The sequence below is a fragment of the Polyodon spathula genome, chromosome 23, assembly GCF_017654505.1.
Source record: "Polyodon spathula isolate WHYD16114869_AA chromosome 23, ASM1765450v1, whole genome shotgun sequence".
Taxonomy (NCBI): Eukaryota; Metazoa; Chordata; class Actinopteri; order Acipenseriformes; family Polyodontidae; genus Polyodon; species Polyodon spathula.
This window is the reverse complement of record NC_054556.1, coordinates 13948079-13970532: the sequence shown is the minus strand read 5'-3', so window position 1 is coordinate 13970532 and position 22454 is coordinate 13948079. Positions and strand designations below refer to the sequence as shown.

The window sequence follows — 22454 nt, the reverse complement described above, 5'->3', positions numbered from 1 at the left end:
AAAATTCTTAATTTGTGTTCTTGTCTGTGGCAAAGGGGCGATGACTAAGCCTAATGCCATCAACAGTGTAATTAATAAATCTAGATTAAAGACATTGCAATAAAAACAGACAAACATTTCTACAAATAACTAGTCTTGTGTTAGAGGCTTTTTAGCAAAACTGAATATCTTCCGATTGCATGCTTTAAAATTAAAATGTGTGTTTGCTAGAATATGTGTTTCTTTCAAAAAGAGACCTACCTAATTAATTCAAGTTCAAAACAGGTAAGACTTATAGAATTATTGTGTAAGCTACAATCACTTGAAGTCTGAAGCTGGAAGGAGTCTTATCAGAACTGTCTGAATTCTAGGTTTGGAGTGCCCTTTACAATGCTTCCCCCAGGCACACTGCAGTCATGTGTGTTTGACAACAATACTACGATATCGGCTTTAGCACCAGTCAGCACCTCACTTGAATTACATTCCATGTGAAGACATTCCAGTCCGTTCCCATTACCAGAGAGGAGGGAGCTGACAAGCCTCTCTCTTGTAGCTTGTGTAACTCCACACCTCGCCATGCAGATCCTATCATGTCAAAAAAAAAAAAATACAAACAATACAGAAGCCGTCCGACTGGTTCTCTTCGTTCCCTAATAAAGGGCTGCTCTTTCTGTGCTTGCAGGAGCAGTGAGGAGGGGCTGGACCTAGCTCTCTAGCTGTGTCCTGACTTGCAGTTATCAGCAGGATTAACCTGAGAGTGCGATTGGGAGAGGGAGAGAGAGAGGGAGCACACAAGAGGCTGCATTGTGCTCCTCCCAGACAAAGAGAGATGGACAGCTTTAGATTACCAGGTTCAATAGCGCTTCAGTACATGAAAGACCAGGGTATACCTGTTTCAAATTCCTCTGCTAATGCATCACAATGTAATTTGGGACCTTTTTCTGTACAGATGTGAGCTACTGTCACATACAGAGTACCAATAACCCTCTGCAGGTAATCTGAACCTTTGATCACTAAGGGCTTTGAAGAGGAGGTCTGGGCTCCTGTCACAGACTTCAATTAAAGTGCTGCTCTCCTTTGTGTTTGACAAAGCCTGGAAATCACAGCGTTAAACAGGATTGTGTAGTTAATCATCCCCGAGCTGCTCCATCACAGTGCAGCACAAACCTTTTCTAGCTGGGTACTCTTGTGACCACCCAAAGCATAAAGAAGCCAATACCAATGGAAAACCCATCTAAATGCTGCTTCTTACAGTATAAACATGAAAGCATTGCAAAATTCATATTGCAATAGGCACATTATTGTATTAACAAAACAATAAAACCATCATTGGCGATTATATCATGAAATCTAAAACCATTTACCATCACTGCAATTCAAGTGTATGATTAAAACACACTTACTGTATTACTGTATCTTTCAATTACATTTTTGTTTCTTGTATCTGGAGATAAGTTGACTGGGTAGTAAAACAAGGATTTGTAAGTGATGCATTTCCACCCTACCATCCACTGAGCATCCCTCATGCTTCCTCTGTGCACTGGAGAGCGAGTCACTTTCCAAACCCCACTAAACCTGCTGATGCTTCTCTCCTGGGAGACTCTCTCTGCAGTTACTGTTCCTTCCAGGGGGTTTGGGACAGAGGCTGCGAGAGGTATGGCGAGTATCGGCTTCTCCTGATCAGCACATCTTGCTCAATCAAAGCTAGAAAAGGTGAAACTAGCTGAAGGTACAAGCCTAAATGGTTTAACAGACCGTGATTAGCTCTAATCAGGCACTACCAAATGGTGACTCAGGTAAGGTAAGAGTAATGGTAAGCAAGGTCAGTGAAACCAGATGTAGAAGTTTACCTTCTAATCTACAGTATGTGTTTCTGAACACTGTGATGAATTACCTACTGCATCTGAAACAGGGTGGAGGCTGGGTGCAAACTGGTGACCCTGCACACCGCAAGAGTCTTAACCACTGTGCAAAAGAGCCGGGCTCATCTGCATTCGTCGTTATAGAGCTTTAAACCTCATCTCATTGACAGCAGACAGAACTGATGGCTCTCTTCACTACAGCTTCACTGACACTTGCCACTTCGGTTCTACAAGTCCTAGAGTGATCATCAATGGCTCTGCGCACCACTGCTCTACAGAAATGCAGTGCAGCGAAACTGGTTCCAGGTTCCGGGCAGGGGAATGGGTTGGAGGAGCCCAATGGAAGTACTTCCTCACTGGTACTCACCGAGGGGGCTGGGGGTCCAGTGGACAGTCACAGCCACCTGCTCCTCACACGCCCCCTGGCTGAAGCTGACGTTCTTCACTCCATCAATGGCGTGTTTCCCAATTCCACTCCTATTAAGAGTGCAGTCTGAGAACAAAGACCACAGAATGAGACACAGTGTGAGATACTGGTGTAACATTCAATAACGCAAAACAAATGTATACAATGGGCTGTTACCCCATATTTGACGGCATTAAAAGAATTGTGAAACACAGAGAGTCTGAGTATTGGGAAAGACCAGCCCCCCAGGGACAGATATGAATGTAGAATGTATACTTCAGGGGTTCAGTGTTAAACTCTCAATTCAAAACCTAAGACCAGAACGAGAAGAAACTCACACTGTAGATGAAAGCTACTTCAGCTGTTGCAGAACTGGGGAGTATTCCGTGCCAGGAAAGTGTGGAGGGTAAAATATGTATTTAAAGCAAAGATTAACAAATTAGGGCAAGGGTTCCCAAGGTCTAATTCTTGGCTTGTACTGCTGTACTCTATTTTAGGTTGTGTGGGTATTTCACATGCAGCTCTGTCAGAGGAACCAAAAGACAAAGCAGCTTGGGCACCACTCCTATAATTAACTATACTAAATATAATGGAACAAATCTCAGGCAATGTACAGTATGAGAAGAGAACAGTAGACTGATTTACAATCAGCTGCTTGCCATTGTCAGAGTGAATACTAGATTGTATAGAAGAGTATTATATTCTTCAATACCAGATTGTAAAAATACATTATTATATTCTTCAGAACAGTAACGTGCAGAGGATATTAAAAAGGCAGGCTCACTGAGAAAAGGGGCACTTTTCAAGCATCACATGACTGAGAAAAAGGGCGCTTTTAAGCCCAACCAGACCTCCCCACCCCAATAGAAGACATTATTATATTCTTCTGAATACCAGATTGTATGAAGAGATTCTTACTTTCATATCTGAAGGTGACTCCCCCAGTCGGTCCTGAGATCTTGTTGCCAGAAGTCATCGCCTGAGAATGAGAAAGATGAAGAGTGAGCAGTAATGCAGTAAACAGACATATGCAAGATGAGACCAGGACCTCCCTGCCCCAGGCCTCTCTCCTTCACTGCATATACACAAGCTGAGCCCCGCTCCAGAGTGCACCCTGCCCCAGGTTTCTCTCCTTCACTGCACAAGCTGAGCTCCACAGCAGACAGACTGACAAGCAGACAGACAGCACGCTGGGCACCGGCTCCCATCCTCAGACTGAATGTTTTTTCCAGGTGTCCCCTTATTTTCCTTTCTAATATACTCTGTGTAAATAGGTTTGACTGGAGAATAGATGCTGCTCTTCAGTTCTAGTTTCCTGTCACTGAAAGTGTGGGGACAGTACAAACCCCCCCGCCCCAAATAACTAATATCATTAATATCTGTGCTCCTTTATACCATCTGATACAATGAAATATGATATTATTAATCTGACCTACAGGTAAATCCATGTTAGTCTTGGCACTACATTAACTGTCTGGTCCTACGCGTGATACAACTCCACAAACCCACCAATCCACTATTGGGATTGAGCTCTTCACAGAAACCAAGCATACTGGTGTGGATTGGACTGATTTACCATTCAAAAGTTAATTTACACTTGACTTATTAACTGTTGTGACAGAATGTGGATGCGTTTCCATGGATGTTTACTCAAACTGGAATTAGCGAAGTAGTGGCATTGTAGAAACTTAGGTTGACCATTGTTTCTGGGTTTTTTTAATTGGGTTTGGAGAACATCAGGGGAAATGCAAGCCATTAACATGCATTTCTGGCACTCTATTCAAACGACGACTGCACTTTAGAGTTGCATGCACGATATATTGAAATAATGCCGCAGCGAATTAATCACAGTTCGCTGAGAGATTCAAGTCAGGAGGGAGATTATCGTGTGTTAAAAAAATGAATCTAAAAAAAATAAAACGCATTTATCGAAGAAGTTAACTGCTATTAATTGACAGCCCTAAACAGAACACTCACACACTCCACATAGTAGTGGCCACGCCCCCCTGCTCACGCTGCAGCTCTGACAGAGTCCTCAGCTGTCAGTCTCACACACAACACAACACAGATGCTTACAGTTAAAACATCTCGTCTTGAACCCAGGATTTGCATATCACAGGAGAGTAGAAATGAGTAAACTCTGTCACCCTGTGACAGAGATAGAATGGTGATAAATCTCTCAGAGTGCCCTGGACTGGATGGTCAGACAATTAATTCCCAGAGTCAGAAGGAAGTCTGTCATCTAGAAAGGGGGCAGAGCTACGATACACTAAATCATCGACCCAGAAGGGAAACAACGTGGCAGCCGTGGATTGGAGAAGCAGTTGCACTCGTTAACCAAGGGGTCATGATTGGCAGTACAAAAGGGAGCATAGCAAAGTGATCTGTTCCTTGTTATGGTTAAGCTGAACCGGAAGGAAAGACGTGTGTTATTATCGTGAGGTTTTGTCCTTATTAAATATACTGTTTATTGTTATTTCTATGCCTAACATGATATAGAGCTATCTCCAGAGGCCAGCACAAACCTGGACTATACTACACATTGTTTCACGAATAACTGTATTTACACCACAAGCACTTTAGCACTTACTGTGGACTTGTGTTTGTGTTTTGTGTTACGTGTGGGTGTTTAAGATTGGGACCATTATTTCAGGACCAACACGTGGATTATAACAGTGCAATACACACCATTGTATTGCCTGTTTCTAATTGATATTGTTTACTGCTACATTCCTGCACAGGCACACTGTTAACCACTTTGCCACAAACCCACTCTGAAACAGACGCTTTGCACACAGGCCGCCCCTTCCCCTCCACACTGTGTTATCCAGAGGCAAACCTTTAATTTCTTCATTCGCCGTAAACAGCAAAGCGTTGTATAGTGTAAGCTGTATTGAAAGAAAAATGTCTCGAAACCCCTCTGCTGTTTGGGAGTTTTTTTGTTAAATGCCCAGACGAGCAAAAAAAAAAAAAAAAAAAATGTTGAATGTAAACGGTGCAAGCGACTGGTGATGTATCATGGAGGCACAACCAATCTCTGGGGTCACTTGACAACTGTAAGTTCATATTATTAGTAGTATTATTTTTATTTTAGTAGTAGTAAAATGTGACTGTGGCTGATAACCTGCATGGAACAGTGGCTGTTAAATCAAGCTTGTTTTGCCCAAGTCTGCTGCAGTTAGTGCTGCTGCAATGTAAGCTTACTGTATATATATTGCAAGCAGCATCAATTACATGTACATAAACAACGTGTATTTTTATTTAAAGTATAAAAACATGATTACTGTTCTATATAACGTATTTTTAAACTGCATGTGAATGTTTTATTCCATTTATATTGCTTCCCTATAAAACAGGATTTTCAATCAAATATAAACTAGTAGCTATCATGATGTCACCAGTAGATTATGCAAATGAGTACCATCAGAGTTTCGAACCTTCCTTCGGTGATGTGTTCCGAACCTTAGAAGGTCAAAATGAACCTTTTGTTGCAGTCCTACAAATGCTCATAAACCACACTTAACTCACACACTCACTAACACAACATTCTACCAAATTTCTCATCACAACCTTTAGTATATTAATATAAAGAAAAAAATCCAAAAAAAAAAAAAAAAAAAAATGCGGATACGGAGGCGTGTCCCCGTCTAGGTGGCGTGGATGCGGAGGCGTGTCCCCGTCTAGGTGGCGTGGATGCGGAGGCGTGTCCCCGTCTAGGTGGCGTGGATGCGGAGGCGTGTCCCCGTCTAGGTGGCGTGGATGCGGAGGCGTGTCCCCGTCTAGGTGGCGTGGATGCGGAGGCGTGTCCCCGTCTAGGTGGCGTGGATGCGGAGGCGTGTCCCCGTCTAGGTGGCGTGGATGCGGAGGCGTGTCCCCGTCTAGGTGGCGTGGATGCGGAGGCGTGTCCCCGTCTAGGTGGCGTGGATGCGGAGGCGGAATCCCCGTCTAGGTGGCGTGGATGCGGAGGCGGAATCCCCGTCTAGGTGGCGTGGATGCGGAGGCGGTGTCCCCGTCTAGGTGGCGTGGATGCGGAGGCGTGTCCCCGTCTAGGTGGCGTGGATGCGGAGGCGTGTCCCCGTCTAGGTGGCGTGGATGCGGAGGCGTGTCCCCGTCTAGGTGGCGTGGATGCGGAGGCGGTGTCCCCGTCTAGGTGGCGTGGATGCGGAGGCGTGTCCCCGTCTAGGTGGCGTGGATGCGGAGGCGGAATCCCCGTCTAGGTGGCGTGGATGCGGAGGCGTGTCCCCGTCTAGGTGGAGTGGATGCGGAGGCGTGTCCCCGTCTAGGTGGCGTGGATGCGGAGGCGTGTCCCCGTCTAGGTGGCGTGGATGCGGAGGCGTGTCCCCGTCTAGGTGGCGTGGATGCGGAGGCGTGTCCCCGTCTAGGTGGCGTGGATGCGGAGGCGTGTCCCCGTCTAGGTGGCGTGGATGCGGAGGCGTGTCCCCGTCTAGGTGGCGTGGATGCGGAGGCGTGTCCCCGTCTAGGTGGCGTGGATGCGGAGGCGTGTCCCCGTCTAGGTGGCGTGGATGCGGAGGCGTGTCCCCGTCTAGGTGGCGTGGATGCGGAGGCGTGTCCCCGTCTAGGTGGCGTGGATGCGGAGGCGTGTCCCCGTCTAGGTGGCGTGGATGCGGAGGCGTGTCCCCGTCTAGGTGGCGTGGATGCGGAGGCGTGTCCCCGTCTAGGTGGCGTGGATGCGGAGGCGTGTCCCCGTCTAGGTGGAGTGGATGCGGAGGCGTGTCCCCGTCTAGGTGGAGTGGATGCGGAGGCGTGTCCCCGTCTAGGTGGAGTGGATGCGGAGGCGTGTCCCCGTCTAGGTGGAGTGGATGCGGAGGCGTGTCCCTGCCTAGAATGCTCCCGGAGCATCTCATGACCAATACTACATCCCTGCTATTCACAGTGTGCATGCTCCCGGAGCATCTCATGCTGGACTAACTGACAGTCGGCTCTGCCAGCACTGCTACAGAACACCTAGGACCATTCGGAACTAGCAGGTGTGCTAAAATTAAATACTAAAAGAAACTTCAGAAATTCAATGACAAGCATTTTGACAAGTCTCTCTCAGTGCCTTCAATAGAAACATTAAAATAAACTCAATTTAATGGCAAATTTTAACTAAAACACATGTACTCGCTTTCTATTTGGCAAGTTCTTATAAATAATCCAAAATAGGAAATGTGTATCATATTACACATATTTTGCACTGGAAATGTGTATCATATTACCTTTTACTTCTGATCTCAGCATAATTATATGTGCCATTTAAAATGGTTTACAACATCAGAAACACTAACCTTAACATAGAACTATAACAACTAATTATGAAAAACTTTATTAAGCCAACATAAAATTATCCGGTACGACTTTGTCACTTTGCACTTTCTGGAGACCCTTTTGTGTTTTCTTCCTTAGTTTTTCTTTTATAAGTATGAAATTGCTTTGTTTTTTTATCTGGATGTACACAGAAAACTAATTCAACCAGCTGCTATTGCTGTTACTAAAATGCAGCCGCGTGGATGATAATTTTGAAACTATAGGTCAGACTATAACCTTTGAGCTGCTAAAAATTATATATATATAATTATAGATGTTATATAATACCGTTAAAATACAAATCAATACTTTCTTCTACTTTCATTTTTATTTGCGCATGTCCGAGTCGTCCTGCATACCCGCTATGACCCTGGGAAGTACTCCCAGCCGTACGCATGCCCTGGTTGAAAATCCCTGAATTACATATAGATAGAAATTAGAAATATGTATCACAACGTTTTGCTTTTCACCATTTTACCATATTGCCATAATTTGCGCAACAGTGTGATAAAACCGCTCGGTGTGATGAACACATCCCAGAATAAAAAAAAAGAATAAACAAAGTGCTGCTTTAGACTTGACAAGCGAGTCACAATAGGGGGATACAGGTGCAGGTTCTGTATGCCACTGGAACATGCTTCACGCTTTCCAAACACTGGCCCGGATTGCAAAGTAAACGTTACGAATAACGATCAACATTGTGTTCTGTCATGAAGAATGGAATAAATGAAAATGGTGAGCTTCTGTTCTTTGTACAACACCCCTTTTCTACATGTATTTTACTGAAGTCAAATTTGACAGCTTTCACTTGCGTGTAAGCAAAAGAAAAAAGTAAATCTCAGTAACGCAATTACTTTATGAAAATGTCTGCTGACACAGTGTTTATTGCGAAAAAGGGATTTAAAAAATAAACATGAAACCAGTGTCCTGTTTCTACCTGAAATACACACAAGATAAAAAAAAAACTACTGTGTGTCACAAAGACGGCCGAAGTGGGCGGTGTCAGAACCAGGAAAGGAATACACACAGACAGGACGGATGAAGTGAAATGATGCGACGCTTGCTTGTGCCGGTTAATTGTAAATAAAAAGGTTTAAACAAACACAAAAGGCCAAAATAAAAAGATAAACAAAAACGGACTAACACTTTACAAACGGTGAGCAGATCGACAAACAAACACGGTGAGTTTTAAATAAACAAGTATCGTGCTGGTCGGACCAGCACGTAATAGCAATTGATATTATAACTCTCTCCTTCTCTCTCCCGTTCCCTACTCACAGAACACCCAACCGCGAGTGGGTGAAAACATGCTGCTTTTATGCAGCTGTATCAAGACTCGATTGCTAATCAATCATTCAATTGGAGTCTCAGTACAACTGCACATGAATTAATAAAGTGCAATTCCCTGTGCTCACATATTATTACTTTTTTTTTTGTGCAATCCACGTGCCTAAATACAAATATACATTTTAAACACTCGTGTTACACAGACCCGTTTATATCCCGTGTACCAGTGACTATACACCAACATTTAACACACCACATGCAAAATATAACAGATAATATACACAGGGGCACACTTTGCCACAGCTTTTGCTTTCTAGTTCATTCAGTGGGGTAATTTAAGGCCTTCACGACCTGTTTTCTGGGATATTTGTTAATATTTATCTATATCATTTTATGATGCAAGCATTGCAAATAATTATAATTGTGTTTGATTTAGCTGGGAATTGCATAGCATGTGATTGGAACAGGAAGGTGAAAGTAGCTTTTGTCTTTAACTTTAATATGTTAGCAATGTACTTTAGCTTAGATATTATATCTATTTATATCAATTTCTATGATTGACTGACCTGTTGTCACAGCAATAAATTAAAAAAAAAAAAAATCTAGCAAAACATCTGATTTTACCATTAGAAGGGCCTGGGAATTTAGATGCAATACAGCTTAGAGGGGCTGCTGTATTTTAAAATGAGAACAACTTTGGCTTTATTACAGAAATAAATGAAATAAAAAAATTAGAAGTGTGTAAGTCTATATTGTATTTATTTTTTATAGTATTGGCAGTGCTGGCATCAACAAGTGTTGATGGCCGCACTTTGTGGTCACCAAAACATTTGGCTTGAGAAGCACTGGTCCAAGCCTACATGGTTTCATGTTTTTTTCTTCAAAACTTGACATTAACATTGAAACCCCGGCCGTTCCCCCTCACCATGCTGGCAGTGAACAAGCCCTTATTGAGCACTGTACGGTCTCTTTAATTAGAGCTCAGTTTACAAAGACTGTTTCCAGTCTGTAAGAGGAGATCTGCAGACCTGAGGGAGCTCACATTCAGAGTTCATTACCAAGCAGCATTGGTTCAGTTCATGTGCCAGCTTGTAACCTCATCCAATAGCTGCAGAGATCAGCTCCCCTCCCAGCCCTGTTCTGCTGCTCCCCGGGGTTGTCCAGAACACTCCTTTGCTCTCCCCATCCCCGGCCCTCTACTTTGTCAAGTGCTGTGTGGAGAGGCCTAATTGATAAGACGTGATCAACGTGGTTAAAAACAAGCACAACAAAAGGAAGGTGGAGCTCATACTATAAATCAGCAGCTCAAAATCACTGCAGATGAAAGATGTGGTAATACATTCATTTACTTCAGAAGATCTGGCAAGGGGGGTTTCTGGAAACAACACTAGAGAGCGTATTTTACACAGAGAGGGGCTGAGGAGGCATGTAATAATAACACAGCACCTGAACAACATCCAGTACAGCAGAGACAGAGGGGCTGAGGAGGCATGTAATAGCATAGTTCCTTGAAAGATTACAAATATTTGCATGGGTCAAGTTTTGCAGAGTGTAGCTAAATGCAATACAAGGCTATGACTGGTGAAGACCAAGGCAGTTACCGTGTTCACCTTTTAGAGTGCGACAGACAGAAAGACAGACAGAAGGATGGATGGACACGGTCAATACATCAAGGCTCCCGTTGTTTTGAATGAGGAACCTAAAAACTACAGAAGTAGAGTGACCAAATCATGTTATGGGAACAAAGCATTGTACTAGAGAAACAGAAAAGGACCTTCCCTCACAGGAGAACCCTCTGCGCAGAATATTCTGGAACTTCAAGGTCAAACAATAAGCATTATAATCAGTGTGTGGGAGTCCACTGTTAGTTTTGGCTGCAGTTTGTTGGGTTGGCACCACGAAGAGCCTGTGTTGGAAGGAAAAGATAAAACACTGTATAGAGCAGTTCTGGGCTATTGTTCCACCTCATTATGTTATCAAGGGCATTGAGAATTTTGTATTGGGGCTAGATAAAAACATTTTTAAAAAACAAACAAAAAATGGATTAATGCACAAAGGAATCATTTTGTATTGAAGATAATATAAATATATATAGCTATTAATCTAAACCCCTGTATTTGTGTTCTTTATGTTAGAGTTCTCTATTCAGAATTAGAAACTACACAGATTTTCATGGACCAGTTTTAATCGTCCCAATCTGGCCCTGGTAACAGGAAATGACTACCCTTCAGAACACAGCCAATTTCACTAGACCAAATCAGCAATCAGGATCCATCCTGCATGTGGTTCTCATTACCTCCGCATGGCTCACAGCTTACACTCGCACTCTCACACTCTGGGATAGCAGCCTTTGTGTCCTGCATCTGGGGAAACTTACGCTAATGAGATACTACAGTGCGTCTTCTCATGAACTTGGGGTTTTCGCTTCTAATTTCGTGTGCACGTTCCTTTTGAAACTCTTCTGTCCTAACCGTTTCTTTTTAGTTTCTCATCCCGTATCTAGTCAGGATCGACAAGCTTTTATTTCATGTACAGTACTGAATAATGGTTCCTAGGTTACAGAAATCCTACAATGTTAAAGTTTATAGATTTAAATGGAATTTAACGTCCGTACCTCATAGCAGCATTGGAAAGAAGAGAAGCTTGTAAATTCATCTCCTCTTGTTGCTGTGAAGTTTTTTTATTTTAAAATTGAACAAGGATCTCTGAAAAGAACACAAATTCCAACACAGAGCGTCGGTATGAACACCCATCTTCAGTACTGTCCTGAAAATACACTGATTCACAGTCCTGATGCTTGCCGTTCTGGGTTCAGCACCTCTCCCTTGCATGCTCATTAGGGAACTTCCTCCACCATTGGAGAGTCTGATTTCAGCCAGCCCACAATCCTCCAGGCTGGGGTTGAGCGAGTCTCAAGCCACACTGGCTTGATATTGATCTACTGCCAATGGGAATGAACAGGCTTGCTTTCAAATCACTTCAAACTCAGTCCACGCTGATAACACTTTGCAGGAAAACCTACAGCTCCAATGTCTTACCACTGGCTCACCAAGTTAAATCTTTCTGAAGGTTATTACAGTTTTTAAAACCTTTAGTGGCACTACTTGAGATATGGAATACAGTTCAAGAGTTCTATAAAATGCTTTTGAGGTCTACTTTAACCATAAACAGGGGCAGACCTAAACACTGACAGTCTTCAACTCATCTGGTGTTTTCCTCCAGCCATGATATACTGACCCCCTAACTAACATCACTAAAGACAGCAGAAATACAGACACAAGGGCCACGGAACACCAGATGAACACATTGACAGGAGGGGGTATTGACATGTTTTACAGATGGGGTATTGTGCAGATTCTTACCACAGTGCAGCTGCAACTCTCAAGAACTCACTTCATGTCGTGATCCCCACACTAGCTTTTGTTCAGCAGGATACTTATTAAATAGAATGCAGAGGCATGCTTTCATGGCAGCTTGGGAGATGGGATGAAGAGTGTGTGTGTGTGTGTGTGGTAAGCTGCCTGCTGTATACACACCTGGACACAATCCACAAAACGCATCCTTCAAGGCTGATGGATTCCCCAGGACCTGAAGGCTGTTTCCAGTCGGGATCCCCCCCCCGCATACACATTTGTAGTGTCGTCACATAAGCACTGCAAGTACAGCAAGGTGCACAATGCAGGCGTAAACATGACTAGATCCGATATAACTACAGCAACCAAACAGCCGTTACAGACTGCGGTTCACTCGCTCTATTTATTCAAAGTCTGTAAAGTAGCTCAAATCACAACGTTACAAAACTCAGCAGAATTACAGCCACTACACAGACACATTTACAATCTGTGAAAAGATCACCCACCACATGAGCAAAAAAAATGACAGTTGATTATTTGATCCAGAGACAACTGAACCCAATCAGTACCAGGGGTGGGAATAAGACTCCCCATTGCATAGCAATTTGATCCACTCTCGGTTTTACTAGGAGTTTAGTAAAACACACCAGAGCTTGCTACCTACACACTGTGGTTAATCAAGATCCTAGTAAAACCTGGAAAAGGGGGGCATGCTGTGCAATAGGAGTCTTATTTCCATCTCCGACTACAATATTTTACCAAATTAGTTCCCCTCTCCATTTCCATTCCCTAAAGGTGGTTCCAGTGGCAGGCACACAAACTGGCACAGGCAGTTGTTTACTGTGGTGGATTCTTAGAGAAAGGTGACCTGGGAGAGAATTAAAACACATGCACACACCCCTGCAGCCACACAGGTATGCATTCATGAGCCACGGCAGTACTGATACTGGGCCTCCACAATCTGAATCTGCACTATCGAGAACAGACTGTTTTATCAATTATTGTTCAAACACAGCTCTGGTACCATTGTAACAAGCCCGGGCTTGTCAGTACTGACAAAGCACAGAAGACAGGCAGGCAGGCAGGCAAGCAGGCAGGCAGCTGCTCACACAAGCAAGATTTCAGTCCAAAATATGATGGTTGAAAAAAAAAAAAAAATGCTATTTTGTCAATCGCTATGTTTTTCAGTTGTCTTTCTCCAATTTGAAAACCCTTTTGTGCAAAGCGTTTCCTCTGCACTTAATACCACCAAGCACAGTACTGATTGATAAGTACTGTTGGGCCTACTAGCATTTGAACAAAGGTTTTACTATTTAAATTAGCTACATATATACCATTATACCACCGACGAGGGGGTCGAACTTGAGAACATACACAACACTTAATAAATGAAGCTCTAATAAAAATCACGCTTAAAACGTGTCTTCGTGGTTACACAAAATGTTTTTACTGGCGTTAGGAAACCGATTCAGACTAACCAAATATCTCAAGTTAAAGTCCAACCACAAGAATACAACAAGCTCACTCAATCAGATGCTGCAGTATCACACAGTAAAGACGCTCACTGTATCATTCAGATGCTGCAGTATCACACAGTAAAGATGCTCACTGTATCAATCAGATGCTGCAGTATCACACAGTAAAGACGCTCACTGTATCATTCAGATGCTGCAGTATCACACAGTAAAGATGCTCACTCAATCAGATGCTGCAGTATCACACAGTAAAGACGCTCACTGTATCATTCAGATGCTGCAGTATCACACAGTAAAGATGCTCACTGTATCAATCAGATGCTGCAGTATCACACAGTAAAGACGCTCACTGTATCATTCAGATGCTGCAATATCACACAGTAAAAATGCTCACTGTATCAATCAGATGCTGCAGTATCACACAGTAAAGATGTTCGCTGTATCATTCAGATGCTGCAGTATCACACAGTAAAGATGCTCACTCAATCAGATGCTGCAGTATCAACACAGTAAAGACGCTCACTGTATCAATCAGATGCTGCAGTATCACACAGTAAAGATGCTCACTGTATCAATCAGATGCTGCAGTATCACACAGTAAAGATGTTCGCTGTATCATTCAGATGCTGCAGTATCACACAGTAAAGACGCTCACTGTATCATTCAGATGCTGCAGTATCAACACAGTAAAGACACTCACTGTATCATTCAGATGCTGCAGTATCACACAGTAAAGACGCTCACTGTATCATTCAGATGCTGCAGTATCACACAGTAAAGATGCTCACTGTATCATTCAGATGCTGCAGTATCACACAGTAAAGACGCTCACTGTATCACTCAGATGCTGCAGTATCAACACAGTAAAGTTAAGGTACCTAAACAAATTCATACCGTTGTTCAGAATCAATTTTGAGAGCAAAGCAGTTTACTCAGCTGCAAACCTCTAGCATCTGACATGTCTTCAATTAGTCTTTGCGCTGCACACTATTATTCAACAGCAGGACACACTTGCCTAGTCTAATCTTCAACGATGTCCACACAGACAGGCAAGAACATCAGCTTCTCATCGACTGTAGGGGCTGCTTTGCTTCTGCAATACAGAGACAGGCTAGAAAGAAACCTAGGGATCATTTTGTCTTTTTAAATTACTGTCATTGATGTGCAAATACATCTGTATTGAATCTGTTCAGTCTTGAACAAAGAAGACTACGTGGCGACCTAATTCAAGCATTCAAAATTCTAAAAGGTATTGACAGTGTCGACCCAAGGGACTTTTTCAGCCTGAAAAAAGAAACAAGGACCAGGGGTCACAAATGGAGTTTAGAAAAAGGGGCATTCAGAACAGAAAATAGGAGACACTTTTTTACACAGAGAATTGTGAGGGTCTGGAATCAACTCCCCAGTAATGTTGTTGAAGCTGTCACCCTGGGATCCTTCAAGAAGCTGCTTGATGAGATTTTGGGATCAATAAGCTACTAACAACCAAACGAGCAAGATGGGCCGAATGGCCTCCTCTCGTTTGTAAACTTTCTTATGTTCTTATGTTCTTATGTATGTGTTCCCTGAACCCTGCTCAGAAACCTGCCTGGATGGGACATCTTGTAACCCAGTTTGGGACCACTGACCTACATCACCTCTCTGGGAGACCAGTATTACTGTTTGTTCATGCTACTGTCACCGATTCCAGTGTATTTGATAAAATAGATATCTAAAAAGTGTACGTTAAGCCATTTTTTATTTACGATACCATGGTTCTCCCCAGGCCTTTTCAGCCGATCCACCCATTTTGCAGATGCTACTGTACCTTTAACAATAAGGACTGATTGCGCTTCTAGCAGACTAGATCAGTTGCGTGTTGCTGGGTGAAAAAATATTCTTGAAAGCACATGACAGCTGTGTTATGACATGACACATTTAACCAACCAGAGAGTTGAAGGGGCGAGTTTTCTGTGTTAGCACTTCGAGACTAAAATGTTAAAAAATGACTGCTAAAAAAATAACCAACTATTTTCAAAGTAAAAATAGTGACAATGAATGCAGGGGGTCAAAATAAGCTGGCGTGTGGAGAGAAGTATGGTGTGGGAGTTTCCACAAGATGTGTGCGACACAACTTCCTCTGGAGTGAGACAGTGCAGCCCTACCCCCTCCCTCTGGAGTGAGGCAGTGCAACCCTACCCCCTCCCTCTCCGGAGTGAGACAGTGCATCCCTGCCCCCTCCCTCTCTGGAGTGAAACAGTGCAGCCCATGCTCCCTCCCTCTCTGGAGTGAGACAGTGCAGCCCTACCCCGTCCCTCTGGAGTGAGGCAGTGCAACCCTACCCCTTCCCTCTCCAGAGCGAGACAGTGCAGCCCTGCCCCCTCCCTCTCTGGAGTGAAACAGTGCAGCCGTCCCTCCCTCCCTCTGAAGTGAGTCAGAGCAGTCCCCTCCCTCTAGAGTGAGAGAGTGCAGCCCTGCCCCCTCCCTCTGGAGTGAGACAGTGTGGCCCCTCCCTCCCTGAAGGGGGTGGGGGAGGACTTCACTCTGCACGTCGGTAGACATGGCAGCCGTCCCCTCACAGGCCCTCTACCGTGGCCCTCTCTGGAGTGAGACACTGCAGCTGTCCCCTCCCTAGCCCTCTGAAGTGAGACAGTGCAGCCCCCTCCCTCTGGAGTGAGACAATGCAGCGTTGCCCCCTCCCTCTGGAGTGAGACAATGCACCGTTGCCCCCTCCCTCTGGAGTGAGACAATGCAGCGTTGCCCCCTCCCTCTGGAGTGAGACAGTGCAGCCCTGTCCCCTTCCACACCCCTCACACTGGGCTGAAGGGATCAGGTACAGAGAGAATGCAAGGAAGGTGGGGATTTGAAGTGTTGTGTTTCCTGCTGAAAGTATGTAGCATTGCCCGCAGGCCTTTAGAAGCATAGCGAGGTTCACACACAAGGGGAGATCTCTTCAAATAGAGAACCAGGCTGCAGGAAAACATCCATACACAGAAACACCTGCAGTAGGTAAAGGGCTGTCCCTCACAGAAACATACATTACTATTATTATACTAATAAGCACCTGAATGCAGTAACTTACACCCCCGCCACAGCTGGAACACAACATTAGAGTCATCAGTGTGAGAAACAGTTGATGAGCATGTATTGAACAAGACATGGGTAGATGTACAGAGAGAGAGACACCGCCAAATATCCCCACAATCTGACACTTGCAGATCGCATGCGATGGATGCACTGCGAACATCAAAAGAAATTCTCTCTCCTGGTGAGCACTCCTGAGTCAAAGTTGAGAAATGTTTTCCCCAGTTGATTTATGACCCATGATGTGTGAAAAGATTTAAGACTTGGAAAACATTTAAACTCTCAACTATTAACATCTCTAGGGCTGCTCACCCTTTGAGCCGATGGCTTTCGTCTATCAAGCTGGTTATGCCACAAAGCACTAAAAATCATACTGCCATTATTTCTGTAGGTCATCCCACATGTGGAGAAAAGGTGGTCATCGGTCATAAAGCAGGCGTTATGTTGAAGCTTCACACATGTCCGTGCCACGCAGGGCTGCAGGTGTCACTCAGCTCTTCCACTGCATGCACACAACACCGACCAGGGAGCCATCCTCTATCCCACTACACAGGGAGTTTCATATCATCAACACCTGCCCAAGAGCCCGCCTCTATCTATCTACACAGAGTCTCGTATCACCAACAACTCCCCACAACACCTTCCCTGGAGCCCGTCTCTATCCCACTACACATGGAGTCTCCTATCATCAACATCTGCCCTGGAGTCTGCCTCTATCCCACTACACATGGAGTCTCGTATCACCAACACCTCCCACAACACCTTCCCTGGATGTTTACAATGAGCAACACTTTGACAGAGCCTGACAACAGGAGCTCAGGTGGCAGGTGTTTCTGTATCCAGGATAAACCAGTTCCAGTCAAATCCACTGCAGATCCCCAAACACCACGCGCCTGAAAAGGTGGTGCGATGCTCATTATTGGAGAACTCGTCACTCAGAACAGTTTAAACACCTTGCAGACATGTGAAGGTTACTATTTTTTTGTAAAACAAACAAACTTATAATGCTACAGAATTATGAAGAAACAACGAAGGCTCATACAGATGCTTTTAATTAAGCCCCAATGTTCTTTTGTTTATAACATCTTTGCTCTGTTAAGTGTTTTGGGAATATAGCCCTAGATGTATTAACAGGGCTTTAAAAAAAAGCACTCTGTTGTTTCTTAAATTACAAACCAACAAAAGTTTTGAGAGGAGGGCTTTCGTATGAGCAGCACAGGATGTGTATATACCTGCAATGAGGTCCAGATATTAGATATCCTGATTACATACAGGGAACACTGACAGACAGGTATGTGAATGACTGCACACAGGTATGTGTGATAACTGAAGACAATGTAGACACAAAGACAAACAGGCCATCGTACTTTAATAAATTTAGGTGAAAATTAATATAAAAATTGGAATACAAAAGTAAAATGAACTTTTACTACATAGTGTTTTGGTTTTTTTAATGTATAGGTAAGGCAACTCAACTCAGATTTAGAAATACAAAATAGAAAGTAATAAATTCAATGGCAAATGTTTTGACTAGAAGTCTTTCTCAACATCTTCACTGAATATTAGCTATTCAAGTTAACTTAACAGGCTGCCTGGGGCCACAGCACAGCCTCGACTCCCTCATCAAGATCACTGCCGCTCCTTCCCTGCACTTCATTCAAATCAGATGTCTGTTGAAATGGGAAACAGGCAGTTCTGGAAGACGAATCATTTCCTTTATGTTTTATTTATTTAAGGAGAGCCTCTAGCTTGCAGTTGTACTCATAACAAAGGTATAGTACTAAGCCACTCGCAGTCATTTAAATACGAAGGGTTTAGCGCTATAAACCCCTTCAAACCCCCCCCCCACCCCCCCCCAAAAAAAACACAGGCACATCTCTCCATTCTCCTTCCCCATGTTACACAGATTTAAGTCCTATAGCCACTTTTAGCATTCCTCCATTTAAGTGCTAGAGACATTGTTGAGGAACAGCAGGAATTTGGCTGTTGAAAGGGACCAGTGCATCTGAAAAGCCCTGCTTCTACATTCACTAAAGCAGTCTGGAGATTTCCCCTGATTCAGAGCTACTCAACCAGTGACTTTCCCACAGCCCCATACAAAACCCCTGAGAGGTTAGTGGGCTGGATGGCTGGTTTTGAAGGCTCAGGAACATCCTCCAGTAATACCTTCCCTTGTCACAGTTCAGCTGAATGGCCGACAGCCACAACGTCTCTCTTCTCCGGAGAGACGTTGTAAAATTAAATTCTTATTGAGAACAGCAAAAAGCTAATCTATGCTGCCAGAACATGCCAAATGTTGAACTTTAAATAGATAATAACTTATACAACACATTTCATCACAAGCGATCCCAAGAAACAATAAAAGAACACCGAGAAAGGAAGGTACTTGCTCTTTAACTAACCATTGTTTTTAGGGATATACTTTTCTAAACAAATATACTGTATATACTATCGCACCACCTGTCACTACTTAAGATACGCATCGGCACACCAACCTTAATTAGGGTTCAAACGATTACTTTTTAAAACTAGAGAAGCAAGCCAAAATAATCAAAACGATCCAAACTAAGGCAGAAACAAAGTAGAAACACATTCTTTAACGAGTTCAATTATAATTATTAATAAAAGTATTGACAAGGCTTCGATCTTGCAGAGAAGTCGTTTTTAGCTAGGCGGTGATTCCAGGCAATAATCAAGGACTACACAATGCACTTTGTACAGGCTACGGATTTGCAGCACTGTGGAAAGCTGGCCTTGACTGAATAGGAACATTTCACTGGTCCTGAAAAACACACAGAAAAGCCTGGAAGTGCCTCTGACAAGCCAGGCATTGGACTGGACTACAAAGCACTGCACAGGGCTGTTTGCAAGGCACAGTCTATTGTCTCAATGCTCTCCACAAGACCCAAGCAGTGCTTTATACAGCATCCGGTGTTTCGATTCAGGTGCCCATACAATACAAGGCGATTGACTAAATGCAGGTGGCTCAAATGCAGGAATTGTAATAGGACTCTTGTTGCAATGAAAGCGGGGCTGTGCTTTAATCACAGTGAAAGCATGACTTGTTGACCCTCCATATTGTTTGCATTCCCCAAAGTATGTTTTTAGCTGCAGGGACATCAGCTTCCTGCCTGCTTGGCAGTATGGGATCTAATTAGCCATGTTAACTACTTGCAGCAGCAGGGGGTTATACACGACATGGCTCATAATAAAGGGGGGTGGGGTGTTATAATTTTATAGGAATGACTATAGAGGTAATACTTCAATAGGGGTTTACAAATTAACCTTTTAATCTAGCAAAATGTTTTATTGAGTGTATGGGACACTTCATACAACTCTAGAGCCTTGTTGTTCAGCCACACCATGTTCCTGGAGGGGGGTAGGGGTGGCATATGGTTTCCGTGAGGAAGCGCTGAGGAATTTCAATTGAGCCAATAGCCTTGACTTCCTATTTTGGGGGGGGGGGGGGGGGGGAATCACTTCAAAGGCGCCGCCGCTGCCCCCAAGTAGCCCACTCCTTCCACAGCTAATCAGTCATTCAATAGCGTGTCAAATGGCACAGACCGGGGGCTTGTCAGACAAGAATGTCATTTCAAAAAATCAACAAATACCGGTACAAAAACATGGGCAATAACCGAAAACAAATGCAAAGCAATGCATGTAAATAGCAGTGAAATTATTATGCACTTAAACAAAATATCTAAAACGCCAGCATTGAATTTCAGTAGTTTTTTTTTTTTTTTTGTAAATCAATTTAAAAACCTATATTTTTATATTGATTTGGTAACTAATATTATAGAAAGTCGTTACTTATATGTTGAAACAATATCAAATTACAAACTTTAACAATAAAACACAATACCTGGGGACAACGAGAGAGAGAGACGTGAAAAGACAGAGAGACTCAAAGATTTCCGCTCACTGGTTTTATATGCCTGTCTGAAAACAAGTGTCTCCGCTTTCATTAAAATGACAAAAGGCGGACAAATGCATCACAGCATTCAAAGGACAGGTCGGGTAATGCAGAGTCGGGGACAATAGGACCAGCAGATTGACTTCTTCACAGTGTGCTCCGGGGCAGATTAAAAAAAACCAACGCTCACTCACCCCACTACCCTCCTCCTCGGAGCAGCAGCGGGCAGAACCACGACTAGAGCTTTATCAATTTCAAAACTAACACAGGAGTCTGTACTCTCCAAATTCTCATCACTTGCATGAGGATGGTACGTATTGTTAGCTGCGAGTATTGTATTAACTATTGTTACCCATGCAACAGAATCACACGGGCAAAAACAATAATACAAACAACACCATGTTATAAAAGTAATGTCTAAACGCTTTGCGTTTTGTATGGCTCACACCTTTCACTGCAGTTAAATGCCTCAGCATTGGAATATTGTTTTTTAATATAACCACACCGTACCTGTACGTTACATCTCTGTTATCACAAGATTTTTTTAAATGTCCCCCGACGTCCCCGTTGCGTGTGCATTATTATTATTATTATTATTATTATTATTATTATTATAATTATTAATAATAATAATAATAATAATAATAATAATAATAATAATAATGACTCAAAGCAAACACCCCACAAGTTTTCTGAAGCCCCTCGCCACAGATGCCAGCTGGATCACAGAGGCTGTTACATTGTATAAATCAGTTTCTTCATTTCAAGTAAAAACAAAAGCCTGTTTCTTTACCTGCCGCCCACATGTTTCGGATGCCAGCTTCTTTGAACTGACCGTAGGAGATATTCCGTTGCAATTAAAAAATAAGTTGAGCGACACAAATAAAGTAAGAAGCTGCGGTCTCCGTGCCATCCTGCGCAGTCCATACAGATAAACGAGTGAGCTCTGATCGGGCATGCGCTTTGAAGGGCACTGTTATTGCAGGAGCACGTCTGCCGTGAACCACCAGGTGGGGCTGGCGAAGGCCCCGAGAAAAACAACAACAATAACAACAAACTAAGAAAAGGAGAGTTGCAATGACTTTTACTTCATGAGAGGTCGCGCACATATCACCATCAAAATAATACTAATTACTATGCGCTGGCTTTTAAACATAACTAAACCCACCGGTGGAACGTAGTTTAAAAAAGAAAGCCAGTCTTGAAAACAAGCAGGTACAGATCACTGAGGTATTGTGAAAAGAAGCACTACAGTCTTTAGTCTGTGTAAAAGCCCTTCCAGAGGGTGGAGAGCCAGGGGAAATTTCCTCGGGGCCCAAATGTCCCGAAAGGGGCCCTGGAGAACACTATTTAAAAAAAAAAAAAAAAAAATGGTTAATTAATTTCAAAATGTAAAAAAAAAACAAAAAAAAACAGCGCCAGCCCACATAACTGACTCCGCTACAGTACTTCAGTGTGCTCCTGTCCTAAAATACTGTATTGTACACAGCATGCAGAATACTGTTCATTTGTTTAACATTAAATAGTTGAACTATATAGTGAGAAACATGCCTTGCAGTGTTAAACACACCTCGCCACAGCATCAGAGCAATTCGACCCCTTTCTGTAGTTCAGTCCTGGGCCCCTCAGGTGAAGACTGACATTGCTGAATTGTGTGGTGGATGTGATGTGTAATACACTAGGCGCTATGTAGTGAACATGAGCTGATTCAAACTCTAGCCCCAGAGTCTAGTGCATTATTATACTGCACACCTTGCTGGCCTTCTAGTTTCTTTACATCCCAATAAAGAGACACAGCGCCCTTTCTCT

The 22454-nt window shown here is 43.4% G+C and overlaps 1 protein-coding gene across 1 annotated transcript in view; it reads right to left on the bottom strand.

Moving 5' to 3' along the window:
• Positions 1-21577, bottom strand: part of il17rd (interleukin 17 receptor D) — a 41090-nt gene extending 19513 nt beyond the window's left edge. The window contains exons 1-3 of the mRNA XM_041225120.1: positions 21439-21577; positions 3166-3226; positions 2209-2334 (exon numbers count right to left, since the gene is read on the bottom strand). Of these exons, the coding sequence (XP_041081054.1) occupies positions 2209-2334; positions 3166-3226; positions 21439-21558 (307 nt within the window). The 5' untranslated portion in view covers positions 21559-21577. The remainder of the gene's footprint in view (positions 1-2208; positions 2335-3165; positions 3227-21438) is intronic.
• Between the last annotated feature and the right edge of the window lie 877 nt (positions 21578-22454).